This window comes from Psittacula echo (assembly GCF_963264785.1).
Source record: "Psittacula echo genome assembly, chromosome: 1".
In the NCBI taxonomy this organism is placed as follows: Eukaryota; Metazoa; Chordata; class Aves; order Psittaciformes; family Psittacidae; genus Psittacula; species Psittacula echo.
In genome coordinates, this window is record NC_137735.1 from 48,879,525 (window position 1) to 48,893,737 (window position 14,213).

Here is a 14,213-nt window from a genome sequence, read left to right on the forward strand (position 1 = left end):
CCCCATGGCAGCAGTCCCAGCGTAGCTTCCTGGGCAGCGCTGTTACATCAGCCGCTCCACCAGTTTACAACACTCGCCCTTGAGCCTTGGCCCCACAGCCTGCTGTGGTGTGGACACGTTGCACAACACCGCTGGCCCTGCTCCCCTTCCCCACCGGGGCTGCCCCATGGGTGGCTGCTGGGAGGCTGAGCTGTCACAGCGGCATGCCACTTCCCGACAGGAAGGAGAAAATGCTCCATCCACCATTGCCTCTAGCAGCGCACTGGCAGAGGTGGCAGGACGAGGAAGGGTCCTCAAGGACCTGCTCAAGCCTGCTGGTGAAGGTGGTCCTTGAGGGACAGTGGCAGAGGAAGCAGGGCTGCCCCACAGGAGAGATGGAGAAGCTCTGCCTCCCCTCCTGCAGCAAGGGAGCAGGACTGAACCCCAGTGGTGCAGGAACCACCATGTTCTGTCCCAGAGGGGCCTGGGATAAATCCTCCTGGTGAACCAGGAACAAAACCCAGATGAGAGCTGATGGGAGAGTGGGACCTTCATTTCAGGGCTGTCTGTCATGGATGGGACCAGTTCTGCACCACTTCCTCAGCGATAGACACTCTCAGAACCTTTCCCCCATGCCAGGGAGCAAGCTCTGCCTCTTCCCTCAGCAAGGCGGGAGGGGTGGAAGGCTGTGGGGCAATCACAAAGACCACTGTGCAAGGGCCTAGCACAGAGCTAAATATAGCCACTATTTCAGCTCCTCAGAGATAACAGCCTGTGTCCACAGCCGGCCACAACGCCCTGGCTCGACTTCCACCCACCTTTGCTTTGGGAGCAAACACCAAGCAGCAGTTGTGAAACACCCTGCCTCACTCATGGCAAACAGGGCTCGTATCGAGGGGCAGAAATGCACCCTAAGACACCTCGCACGCATTCCTCCCCCACGGTGGGGACTGGCCACCAGCTCAGAAGCTAACCACATCTCCCTCAATACTACAGTGGTGACGGGCAGCCAGCAACGTGCAGGAGAAACCTGCCGCAGAGCAGAGTGACAACTGTAAGCAAATGCAGGGCTTCCTAGTTTGGGGGCTCATCCCATTAAACTCACTGCTTCCACCTGAACCTCCCTCGCATCCCAAGGTCAGCACCACTGAGCCAGGCTGCAGTGGCCCTGCCTGGAGAACGGGAGGCAGGAGCAGAGAGGGTGAGTGGCTAGTGACCACCTTATTGGGTCTCTGCCTGTTGTTTCAGAGCAAATCTGAACATGGCTCTCTCATCCCTGCTATAACCTATCACGAAGTAGCACATACTGAAATCCTACCATACCCTCAGTGTGTGAAATACTACTGTAAGTCTGCAAGACTCCTGCAGTGAGCACATCCTTCAGCTCTCTCTCCAACTTTAAATCTTATCACTGCCTATACCTAGAAACGGTTTATCAAATAAAAACAATGGTGGTAGGGGGTTTTTTTTCCCCTCAACAAAACCCTTCTGTCTTCCAGAGTAATAAGTTTATGAAATGGCAGCTTTCAGCAGGAAGTATCTGGCTTTAACAATAGCTCTGTGTGTGTTTCCACAAGTTGATTGAAAACAAATGTTGACACTTCAATCCTGCTTTTATGCTGTGCAAGGGAGGTGAGAGTAACAGCTGTGCAGTTACCACATGTGGCACAAAACCAGGCAAATACTCTTGTCCCCACCATGGGAGGAGGCAGATGCACCACCTACACCCCGCAGCAACCCTTTCAGCCTCTGCTGCTTGCCCACGGAGGTGGCATTTGTCCCCAGAGCTGCTTCCCTGTTGGGGCAGCCAGCTCCACGTGCATTTTTCATGTGGCTGAGGATGCTGGGCTCTGCACTGAAGCAGACTCTGGAGCAGAGATGGCAACTGGCAACAGAAGGGCAGCTGAGAAGACCCCTTGTCCCAGTGGTACTGGATAATCCTTTTCAGAGCATCAGCTTGCCTGGCAGATGTTTGCAGGGTGTCGGAAGCACCTTCCCAGCTTTGGGACAGGGGCAGGGCAGGTCTCTGTGCCAGCAGGGCCCCACAGGTGTTTTTTCCTATTGTAAGTCACCTTATGGTAGTAATTTTTTCTGCTCCACATCATAAATATTGTCTGGAAAGAGGATTTTGGAGTATCCCCTGGAGCTTTCCACCCAGTGCCAACACAGACTGGAGCCACAGTCACAAGATCTGCGTAACCCTCCTCCCCACCACCCCAGGCCAGCTCAGCTGAGAAGATCAGTGCCCAGAGAGTCTTTCCTGCCTCAAGAACACATTATAGTCACTTTAGACCTTATCTGCTTATCTGTGATGCCCGCACAGCCGCACTCTTCCCTTCCTGGACGGGTGGAGACTGCACTGTGGCACAGCAGCCACATGTCTCCACAGGACATAGAGGGGCTGTTAGCGTCCAAGGTCTGACACAGAGCTGGCATCTTCTTCCGCAACAAGTGCTGTTCTCGGCACTGGTGAGGCCGCACCTCGAATACCATGTTCAGTTCTGGGCTTCTTATGACGGGAAAGACATTGAGGTGCTGGAGTGGGTCCAGAAGAGAGCAACAAAGCTGGTGAAGGGTCTGGAGCACAAGTCTGATGAGGAATGGCTGAGGGAACTGGGGTTGCTTAGTCTAGAGGTGGGGACTCAGGGGGGACCTTATCGCTCTCTACAGCTATCTGAAAGGAGGCTATAGTGAGGTGGGGGTCGGTCTCTTCTCCCAAGTAACAAGTGACAGGAGAAGACTTAACGGCCTCAGGTTGTGCCAGGGGAGGTTTAGATTGGATGTTAGGAAAAATCTCTTCACTGAAAGGGCGCTCAGGCATTGGAACAGGCTGCCCAGGGGAGTGGTGGAGTCACCGTCCCTGGAAGCGTTAAAAACCCGTGTAGGTTAGACCCTCAGTGATACGGTTTAGTGGTGGTCTTGGCAGTCCTGGGGTAATGGTTGGACTTGATGATCTTAAAGGTTTTTTCCAACCCAGTTGATTCTGTGACTCTATGAATCTCTATCCGCTCAGGGAAAGGTGGAGGGGCTGACCTCACAAGCTCTTCCCGCAGAGGACAGTGTCTCTTAAGTCAGAAAGACCTGGGAAGCGCTGCCACCGCCCCAGCTTCGCTGCTGCTGCTGCCAGACCGAGTCCGCTCCCCCCGCTCAGCTCCTCCTGAGCAGCCGGGCCCGCCGCTGCCGCCCGCTGCCCGCTGCCCGCTGCTCGCCGCTGCCCCACTCCACGCCGCTGCCCACCCGCTCCCCACTGGCTCCCTCGCCGCAGCTCACGGCCCTCCGCGTGCTGGGCCCCCGGCTGCCGATTGGCCCCGCGCCGCGCTGGGGGCGCCCTCATTGGCTGCGGCGCGGGCTGGCCGGGCGGGCGGGGAGGGGCGGCGCCCGCGGTCGCTCTTAAGTCGCCGGGTCCGGGGCTGCCCGGGCAGTGGCGAGTTGTGGGGTGTCGGGGCTGGCCTCATGCACTGCACCAGGTATGGTCCCGTGGGATCGCGTCCTCCCGCCCCTCGCCGCTGTTTGGGTGCCCCCGGTGCGGGGTCGCAGCCCCTTCGGGTATGCGGGAGCGGGACCGGTGCTTCCTACCGAGGGGGAAGGGGTGCTCCGTGCTTGGCTCCTGGGGCTCTCTGGAGTCCTGCTGTCTCCTCTCCGGGGTGGTCGGCTCGCCTTGGTTCGGGTTTGCAGAAGGGCCGGGCTGCAGGAGGATTAACGCATCCCATCGGGGAAATGACTGTGAGAGCTGGGCTGTACCCTCGAAGCAGCTTGGCTTTCCCTGATCAGAGAGGAGGAGAGGGCAGAGAACCCGAGCGCTGCTTCATCCAGCAGTGTATCACGTCTGAAAGTTTCTGGCTTAGCAGCTGCTGCGTGTTGAGCCCTTTGCAAGAAGGTTACCTGTTCACCGGCAGTGCTGGAAACAAAATAGAGGCAACTGAAGGGGTTTGATAAGTGTGGCTGTAAATGGTTCCTTTACTCCGACTTGTTTCCCTTAGCTAGAAATAGAGGAGGGAAGAGTGAGCAGTGATCCTCTTCTGGAGAGAGTAGAGCTATGAGAAGACATCCAGAGGCAGAATCTAGTCTGAGAGGAGGGGGAAAGGAATCACTCTCTGCACCTTCATAGGGCTGCTTACCCTGCACTGCTTGCTTCCTAGAGCTCCCTTTCCAGTGTGAGTGCTTGGAAGTGTTTCCCTGCTCCCACCTTCAAAGCATCTGAAGTTCAAGACAGCCGATGCTAGCATTAAAAGGCAAACCTTCCTCTGCTGGCTGTGCAGGTGGGCATCAGCAGATTCTCAAGTGCAGAAAAAGATGTCTGAAATATTAAATGAGCTGAAAAAAAAAACCAATCTGCAAAAGCTCAGAGCTCAGCCTAAATGGTAGGCATGAAAAGCTCTTGCTATAGTTCGTAGCTTGGAAAAAAGCTCCAAGTGATGCAGATCACGCTGGTTATTTCATGCTTCTTCATTCTAAAAACTTGAATAACCCAAGCTTACTAAGAAACCTGTCTTCTCAGCAGTTATGGGAATCCAGCTGAATACATTTCCTTGGGAAAAGATGCACTGCAGATGGAACTGGCCCAAGTAAGAGGGAAGCATTGAAGGCTGCATTAACGTAAAGAAGGAAATTACCTATATGAAGTGTGTGTGAATAAAAACTTGGTAAAACCAGGTAGAGATGATCAGAACAGTGTTAGCAGACAGGTGGATCTGCTGTCTGTCTTGTACAGCTGCCTTTGAGCTGAAAGGAGGCTGAAGAAGGCATTGCAGAAGGAGTTAGCTGGTGGGTGTGTTGGGAAGCAAGCCTCGGCACATGTGCTTTAAATAAGCAGATGCCCTTGCTGAATGGATGCTCTGAAAGCCTGCTCAGAGCTGCTCTGTTGGTGTTGCAGGGTGGGGAGCTAAAGCACTGAATTGGATAGCACAGGTCTTGCTTTTTCTTGGCACAGGGCAGCAGTCAAGTACTAGAGCTGGCTGTGCGTGGTTTTGGCAGCTAGTGCTCTGCTGCGTCACGTGGCTGGCGGTCACTGCTACTGCTGCTGGCTCTTCCAGCTCTGTGTGGTGGGAGCAGCGTTGGAGCCTGGCCTGCAGCCAGAGGGGGGATTTTTATTAAGGGAATACTGTGTTTAAGGTCATCCGTGATGCAGTTGACTTAAGGGGGATGTATGCGATACATCTGTCCAGCAATTTGTCTGGAGCCAGGCCAAAGACTCTGCCAAAGGTATTCAGCCTAACCGCAGTGTAAGGGCAAGAGTGACAGGTATGGTGCTCCGTGAGCTGCCTCGCTGCCTGCAGAGGCAAGTCCAGGGCTACATCCATTAAGGTGGTGGGTGGGAGCTGTTCTATAGTGGGTGAACAGAGAGGGATGGTGTTGCATTCCTGGAGAAATGGGCTTGGTACTGGTGAAAGAGAGGAAATGGTGGAGGGACACATAGCCTGCTCCTTCCAGGGAAAGATCTTGCTTTTAAAGGCTTGGTCAACCTAGGGTAGGTGAGTTATGTTTGGCAGACCCCTGTGGTTACACATGTGATTCCCAGGGGCTCAGTGCAAGCACTGTGGAGGCTTGAGGTGTGAACTCTGCTGGAGGTAAAGCCTGTGGGGCCATCTGAGCTGACATCTATTTTAAAGTGCAGTAGAGGGAAGAAAGGCTCTTCTGTGGGTGCAGAGTAATGTTGGCTAAATCTCTACCCTGCTGCTGTATGGGGCTGTTGCTATCCTTACAATACCACTTGCAGGCATTTTAGATAGAGCAGTTCAGGTAGACAGTGAGCAAAGTATGTAGCTCTACCAAATGAGGGCTTGTAACCTCTAAAAATATCAGACATTTGGAGGTCTGTGAAAGGAGGGGTCAGTTGCATACAGCAGTTTGCACAAACTCAGTTTGTCACTCCTACAAAAGCATCCAATACCCTTTAGGGCAGAGAGTACAGCAGGAATACTGCTTTACGTGGCATTGAAATTTGGTAGTTCCTGGGTTTTGTGGACATCAGCAGGACTGAGCTATGGGCTTTGCTCTGGAGCCTGCTATTGCTAGCCTAGTAGAGCAGTGCCTCTGTGTGTGTGTCTTCAAATGGTAATTCCACCCCTGCAGCAATTGGAACAGATCTTGTTCAAAGGTACAGCAGGCTCTGCTTCTGCCACTTGTGCTGTAGCACGTTTCTCACTCTGTCTGTGAATCTTGCTGTGCAAGTACCTGCTTTCTTAAGGTTGAGCAGCTTGTGGGGTTGATGAAAGCAAGCTGCTTTGGGATGACTTGGGGGGAAGTGGTGTAGCACTTGTCTGACAAAAGTCACATTAAAATGCTTTCCTAACATCTACTGACCCTTCTTATCTTCCAGAGTATTAGACTATTTTCCTCACAAACAAGCAATGGCTGTGGATGTAGCAATGCAGCTATACCTTTGCTCTTCACCCTTGCTAAGAGACAAGTGTGCCTGCAAAATTGCTCCGAAGCCAAGCAAGCCACTGCGGCCCTGCATCCAGCTGAGCAGCAAAACTGTACTGACCGGACCAGAAGAGGCAGCAAACTCCTTCACACACAACAAAGTGAAGAAGAGGGTGTCATTTGCAGACAGCAGGGGCTTCGCTCTGACGATGGTGAAGGTGTTCTCAGAGTTTGACGATCCACTAGATATTCCTTTCAACATCACAGAGCTGATTAACGATATTGTGGGCCTGACAACAGTGGAGAGGGACAGCTTTGTCCTGGATTTTGTTCAGCCCTCTGTGGACTACCTGGACTTCAGAAACCGCCTCCAGGTGGACTGTGTCTGCCTTGAAAACTGTATGCTGAAGGAGCGATCTGTTGTGGGAACAGTGAAGGTGAGGAACCTCGCTTTTGAAAAGGCTGTGAAGATCAGGATGACGTTTGACACCTGGAAAAACTTCGTAGATTACCCATGCCAGTATGTCAAGGATACGTACGGAGGGTCAGATCGGGACACCTTTTCCTTTGACATCAGCTTGCCAGAGGGAATTCAGTCCCATGAAAGAGTAGAGTTTGCCATCTCCTTTGAGTGCAATGGGAAGGTGTACTGGGACAGCAACAGGGGCACAAATTACAGGATCATACGGTCAGAACTGAAATCCGCCCAGGATGCTGCCTGCCCCCCTCCGGGCCCTGACTTTGGCAGTGCCTTTGACCAGTTTGGGAGCCCTCGGTGCTCCTATGGCCTCTTTCCTGAGTGGCCCAGCTATTCAGGCTATGAGAAGCTAGGGCCTTACTACTGACCCAAGGACAGAGTCCTCACTGACTAACTGTTGCTGGCATGTCCGCAGGCCTGAGAGCTGATCTGAATGCAAGGTGTATGGAAAGGACAAAGACGTATGGTTTCGGGCAGCTCTGCATAAGCCTCAGAGCAAAACCAGTTGTGGAATGCTCTGCTGGCAGCGGACTGAATAGCTAGGGAAGTGTCTATGGCTCAAAGGGCTGCCCTTCGTGCCCCAACTTGGATAACTGGCTCTCCAGATGCTAGAAGAACCAGGAGCTGTTGCTCATGTTTCTCTTCAGTGCTGCTACTCCTTCATCTTCCATAAAGCTGCTAGTCTCCTGGGAAACACTACAGTGCTTATATCACACGTCCAGACTATGTAGTGGTGGTCGGTTTGTATTGCTTGCCTAGTGCTAAAAGGCTTTTTCAAAGTATGTTCTATTATAGTTTTAGCGAGCTGTACTGCAGCTGCAGGGCTCTCCTTGCAAAGCTGGCCTGTGCTTGTCGAGTAGTAGAGGGGTTGGCTTGCATGGAATGGAGTACCATCCATGCATGCATCCTTGTAGTGTGAGGTCCTTCCTACTGGAGCCTGAAAGGGTGTTTTGGAAGTGAAAATGCAACTGTGATGACAGGAAATGTGGTCCTACAGGCTGCCGTATTAGGAGACTTGTGTGCCTGTGGGAGAAGATCTCATGCTTAGTCACCAGTTGTTTTATCAGCTGATCTCTAAAAACTCTCATGCTGTTACCTAAAATAGAGATTAGCTGTAGCTGCGTGGTGCTTGTAACACTGCTGTGGGTTGACAGCCTTGAATGACTTCTTAAACTTTCCTGTTTCTTTAATCACAAGTCATCAATGATGCTTTTTCCCCTTGATGGACATCTGAAGTCAGCTGGTGGCCATGTTGGGCCCTGAAAACACAGTTCTTCTTCCTGTGGGCTGTAAAACAGAGCTTTGTCTGGCTGGAGCCCAGAGTCCTAAGCAGAAGGCTGTGCTCAGGTGTTACAGGAGCTAAATGCAAATGGATCACATAGCTACTCTGTGCTTTGTCCTGTTACAAGAAGGTAACTGCTGTGTACCTACTGTGGTGGAAGCGCCTTGACTGAGAAAGGGGTGGTATGTGTGATCCCAGCGATGTTTTGGGATAAACAGGCTTTGGAAATGACACTGCTTTTAAAAAAGATCTTCTAATGGTTTGTTACTCCATGCCATGGACTGTTTGGCAGCTAGTGGTGTGGCACTGCTCACATGCAAGGATGCTGTGGCTATACTGGGTGAACATCAACATGCTGGGCTTCCCTTGCTGTTGTAGCAGTAGCTGACTTTTCAACCTGTAAATGCCCATCTTTGGATCTTGGTGTCCATAGGAAGCAGCCCCTCCTGTGCAAAAAACTAGCCATGAGGTAGGTGAGATGTGGGGTTATTCTGACATCACCCTGGCTATGAAACAGATCATGGGTGTGAGCCATCCCTATCCTCAAAGAGGTGGCTCGTCATCTGGGCCTGTGCTGAGGTGAGGTGGCCAGCTTGTGCAGTGCCAAGCAGCCTCGCAAAGCTTCTTGAGTATTAGTTGAGCAAAATAACTTAATCCCTCATCTCAAAGCTAGAGTTCTGAGTAGTTTGTAGAAACAGAGGTCACAGGAATCTTACTTTTTCTAGTGCATAAGCTTTATATAATTTTTGGGGTGCCTATAATAGCCTATGGGTGGGCTGGAAAGAAGCAATGGGCTAGGCTACTTAACTTTTTAAACCCAGCTTTTAATTCTGGAGACTATTGTGTGAAATACTTACACACTGTTTTACCCTAACCTAGAAGGCATACCGTGATCACTGTTGGATGCCAAAAGGAACAAGAGCTTGCAGGAAGAATACTTGGCCTTTAACTGCTGCTTTCTCAAAACCCAACATCAATGCACGTCATCACTGTGCCTGATCACTTAGTCAAGGTGGTAACTCTATTTGCTAGCCCAGAGCTCATCAGGCTTGTTTTCTTTGTTTAAACAGCTTCACGAGTCAGCCCTTACAATTTGCATCAGGTCTCTCTTGAAGTGACTGTTGCCTAGATTGGCTTGATCCTTGTTTTAAACTTAAAGCAAGTCTGAGTGACACTGATTTTCTTTTAGCTTTTTAGTGTATGGTGTTAATGCTGTAAGACACAGACTGTAGAAAAGTCATGTTCTCCTGGCGTGTTCTTGTGCCTATGGAGAGCTGTTTGTGGGCCGAAAAAAGGCATGTATGTCTGGGGTGCTGTGGATGGTGGTATCTCCTTATGGGGCCTGTTTGCTTTCAGGCTGGGGCTGGGGAGTGCTTAGGGAGGAACATGCAAGATAAACCAGAAGAGCAATGCCATAAGTAAAAGCTAGGCTGGGAACTGACTATTTGACCAATAGCATTTTTAAAAATACTACTTGTGGCCTTTCCCTTTTTCCCTTTTTACATTGCCAATGTGAACATAGAAGTGAGGGATTGCTTTCCTCGCTCTATGCCTGGAAGTGCCTTGTGGGGTGTGTTGCATGTTTGTTTTTAAAGATATTTTTGTACACAACATTCAAGTGGAAAAATGCACTTTATAATTGCCATGTAATGACTCTTTTAAAACTATGGCTCTGTTTTTATCTGATTGTTAAAATAAAGGTGGAACAAAATGTTGGCCGTGTATCTTGCAGTCATCTCATTTAGACACCCATGGGACTGAGGAGGCAGTTTGCACACGGGACTAGCTTCCTGCAAATGGCCTTTGGTGGGGAGGAGCACACATCCGCAGTGGACTCTGCTGCCTGAAACAGGAAAGTGCTGCCTGTTCCTACTGCCTTCCTGCCAACACAAATGCTTCCAGAGCCTCTGGAGCCATGGAGAGGACGAGAGGAGCTAGTTCCTTCTCTCTGTGCTCTTAAGTTTTCCACTAACCACTGTGTTCCTCTTCACTTTTCCCCTGTTTGCAGTGCCAGGAGCAGCCTTTTCAGAGTTTTCTGTGTTTACTTTGGGTCAGTCCTTGTTGTTTCCCACCTGGCTTCACCTGGGATTAATGCTTTCTCTCTACCTGGGTACTGGGGTGTAATGGATGCTAGAAACGGTGTTGCAGTAGGAGTGTCAGGCTCTTTTCTAATACCAAGATCAAGTGAAAGCTAGATTCTTCCTCACCTCAAACTAGCTGTTCCTGTTGCCACTGCAATAAGAAGCACCGGCAGGAAATATGCCCCTTTGCAGAAAGGGAACAATTCTGCTGTAAATGCTGGCCAGGGCTAGTTTCAGTATTTGACCTGGCTTTGACCACAAAGACCAGATTTTGGTGATGCCCTGAAGGTGCTACTACTGAGGTGGGTGGCTTTTGTCACTTACAAGTAAGGAAAGCTGGAAAGAGGGAAGGGGAAAAAAGCAGGGGCTTGGTGAGGCTGGCTTGAGGGGCTATGCAGGCAGTACTTCCTTGCTTCAAAGCCTCGCAGAGATCAAGCTTAGCCTTTGCTCTATAGAGAAATAAACCTGAGCATCTTCCGACTGTGGCTATCTCTGAGTCTCTTGCTTTCATAAGATGAATTGTCTTTCCAGGGTGCTTTGCTTTCTGCAGCAATGGGGTAAGGTAAAACTTTACTTTTCTCAGGTTCCTTCCCCCATTCTTTATATTGCAAAACCAAGCATGCTGATATAGTGAAGTGCAAGCTCTTCCACTGAGTTATAAAAAGGGGAGTATGTGATCTGGATGCACCTGGGAAAAGGGAATTGCATGGTGTTTCTTGCTGGTCTGTGACATTTTCTTCCTCTGGCTCAGGGGAGCCTGTGTTGGCTGTCACCCACTGCGGTTTGTGCCCAGAAGTCCTTGTGGTACTGTCTTTGGTGGGATTCTTCCAGCTGCCCACCCTCCCATAGGAGTGCTTGGGTCCTGGGCAAGGGAACAGCACAGACTCAAGGGTGTGCTGAAGGGTGGAAAAGTTAATGCGTGTGATCTTTCACTCACAGATAGAACAGCAGTTTTGCCATGAGAAACAGCATGAGGCAAAGGGCTTTGCTTTCTTGGCAACCATTTGCCACTGCCTTTTCTCCATTAAAAATGCTTCAGACTTTTATTACTACTGTTCTTTTAATCAAGCCCACAGCACAGATCTCTCTCAAAAGCCCATCTGATTGTTTTTCTGGTTGCAGGGGAGAAAAAAGTATATTTTTAGAGGTCAGTTATGCCCCTGCCCCAGCACATCTCCAGGTGATTTGGGGGGCTTGGCTAGGGCTGCTTTCACGTCTGAACACTGGTCCAAGCTCATGAGCGAGAGAACTGCAGTCAGCCCTTTCCTGTAACAGTTTTGTGGCTGAAAACCCTGTGTGACACTGGTTCCTGAGAGATAAGGAAGTCCACGCTAAGCCTAATGACATCTGGGGCAGCTGAGGGGATGTGCAAGAGCTAAGAATGCTCTTGGGTTTCTCTCCTGATGCCCAGGTGTTACATACTAGAGGATACAGATGATGCAATTACTATATTTATAAGGCCTTTGGTGGCAGGTGTGATTGTTCACTTGCTGCTTAATATGCAAAGACTTCTTGGAATGCTCCTGGCATCCCCAGCCTTTGCCCTGAGGTTCCCAAACCTCTGTATCCTGAGGGGTTTTGTTGCCACCTCTTGGCAGTAATAATTAGGCTGGGATGTCTTGATCTCAGTTGAGGTGTTTGGAGGTTCAGGTTTCCTAAGTCTGTGCTCTATGGGCAGCTCTGAAAGGGGCAGGTGTTCCCCTGGTTCATATCCCACTCCCTCTGCCAAGCTCAATCTCCCACTGGCCCAGGGATGCTGTCCTACAAGTCCTATAGGCAGCGTATGGGATCCCTGCACCTGCATCCTGGCAGAACAGGGTCAAAAGTGTTTAATAATCTTGTTAAAAGTAGATCCAAGCACCTCAGGAAGAGCACAGGTGAGATTTGGCTGCTCTCTTCCCATTCTCATTGTTGCTAAGAGGGTCCTTGATAGGGAATGTGGGCTGCTAGAGCTGTCCCCAGCCTTGTCTGGCTTCCAGGGCAGGGCTGGTGATTGGCTGAGAAAGTTTGCTCTTTGAGGCTGCTCATGCATTGGAGAAGGTCCTTGAGTTCCGGTTTCAACACATGCTTAGCTAGGCTCTGCTTAATCAGGAAGTGAGGCTCTGTTGCTAACCAAGCACCAAGCAGCAGTGCAAGCAGAGCTACAGCTGAGACACACGGCCCTGAAAGTGAGGAGGTGGTGAGCAAAAATGTAGGAAATCCAAGGTCTGGATTTCCTTTCAGTCCTTTCCATCCCAAAAGGTGGTTCAGCCTGCTGTGTCTGTACACATGCTGTATGAGCACCCCACATTCTTGCTTTAGGTGTTTGCCAGGCCAGACTCAGCATGGGGGATGCTCTGGTGAAAAACTGCCCACAGCAGGGTTAGATGCAGAGGGCTGGAAAAACACCGCTGCCAAACCATGGGAGTGTAAATGCATCCAGGTAGTCCTCTGCTGCTGGAGCAAATTTTACTTTGGTGTTAAATGTAGCTCTTACAGGCACTCAAAGTGGAGAGTGACCCGTGGAGGATGTGTTTGCCTTGGTAACAGCAGGCAGCAGGAGCGTAAGAGGGGAGGAAGAGAGAGCGCATCATTTCCCAGGAGCAGGCAGCATTTCTTCTTTGGTTTCTCCTTCACAAACTGTCAGCAAATGAGGCTCGCAAAGAGACAAGGTCTTTGGAGGCACTTGAAGCCCTTTTAACAGGGCTACCTGTTGCTCGGTAGTGGCTCTCTCATGCCCTATAGCAGGGCATTGCCCTTTTCTCTTCTTACACACCACAACACTGTTTCTGCCACTGCCAGTATAACCACCACCAAACTCATGCTTGAGTTTGGTTTCATGATGTCTTCCACAAGCTTGTGTGGGGTCTGCAGGCACGAAGGGCACTTGTGTGCAGTGGGAGGAGGCTGTGCTAAGGACACAGCTCTCGGGAGCACCGTGCACCCCTGGGAGCAGCACAGAGCTTTGCCCTAAAGCCAGCAGCATGGGGCTGGGTCGGGATGCTCCGAAACTCCCCTGGTGTTTCCACAGACTTGCTCCTACTGGGCAGTCCGGCTGGCTCTAAGCTATTGCAATAAAACATATTTATGTCCTTGTCTCTTTTTGATGGAGCTAAGCTTCAAACCAGCTGCTCTGGCCCAGCAAGGTTCTGCTACACTGCAGCCAGAGAAGCTGCCTCGCCTGTCTTTATCCTCCCCCTTGGAGGGGTACTGTGCCAGGCAGTTTGCTGTCTTTAAAGACTTGTTATTGACATTTTACAAGGCTTAAAAAAAAAGAAAAAGGGTGCCTTTGTTGAAAAATAATTGCATCTGGCTGTTCCTTTGGTACAGATAAGTCAGAGCAGTCACCAAGTTAAGTACTTGGCTCCTGCAGCAGGGATACGGGCAAGCCCTTCGAGACGATGCATTAGTCACAGATCTCCTCTCTGCTCCAATGCTGCTTTGTGGTTTTGGGAGGAGGGAAGCTCAAACTCCATAACCCAGGAGAAATCTGCTCAAAAGAGCACAGAAAGAGGGTGAAACGCTGAGAATATTTCCATAAATGTTTTTATAGCTTCCAGCTATTTCTGATGTGGGAGTTTTCTGGAGACCATGGTGATGTATTTATATTTAATGAATAGTAGACAGGTTCAAGTGGGAAGAGATCTCTTGATGTCTGCTCCAATCAGAACCACTCTCACAGCTAGCTGAGGTCAGTCGAGGCCTCATCCATGTGGATGCTGATGACGTCGATGATGGAGATGCATACAGCAAGGCACTTGGCATCCCCCAAGGCATCCTATAGTATATGGCAGAGCCATATTCCCAATACAGTTGCTTGAAAACCTTGCTGTCAAGAGCTGAAGACCTAAATTGACCTAAAGCCCACCTTCCAAGAATACACATCAAAGTCATCCTGAGCAAAACAGACCCCGGTTTCCTTCCCAGCACTCAGTACTCAGGAGTAGGGAACTCATGGTCTCCTGCACCTGCTTTCCATCTTAATGGTCCCTGCCAGAACAAAACTGGAGCATTATCAGCAGGAGTGTAATTCCTCAGTGTTTGTGTG

General features: G+C 50.5%; 1 protein-coding gene across 2 annotated transcripts; it reads left to right on the forward strand.

Annotated features, from left to right (window-relative positions):
* Window positions 1-3,408: 3,408 nt before the first annotated feature.
* PPP1R3B (protein phosphatase 1 regulatory subunit 3B) lies at window positions 3,409-9,745 on the forward strand. 2 transcript variants are annotated; one of them, XM_080632367.1, is made up of 2 exons: window positions 3,409-3,446; window positions 6,299-9,745. In XM_080632367.1, the coding sequence occupies exons 1-2, from the start codon at window positions 3,433-3,435 to the stop codon at window positions 7,188-7,190; spliced, it is 906 nt and encodes a 301-aa protein (XP_080488493.1). In that variant the 5' UTR covers window positions 3,409-3,432; the 3' UTR covers window positions 7,191-9,745. The 2 variants fall into 2 exon arrangements, with proteins under 2 accessions (XP_080488493.1, XP_080488492.1); XM_080632366.1 differs by having other exon boundaries at window positions 3,419-3,525.
* The last annotated feature ends 4,468 nt before the right edge of the window (window positions 9,746-14,213 follow it).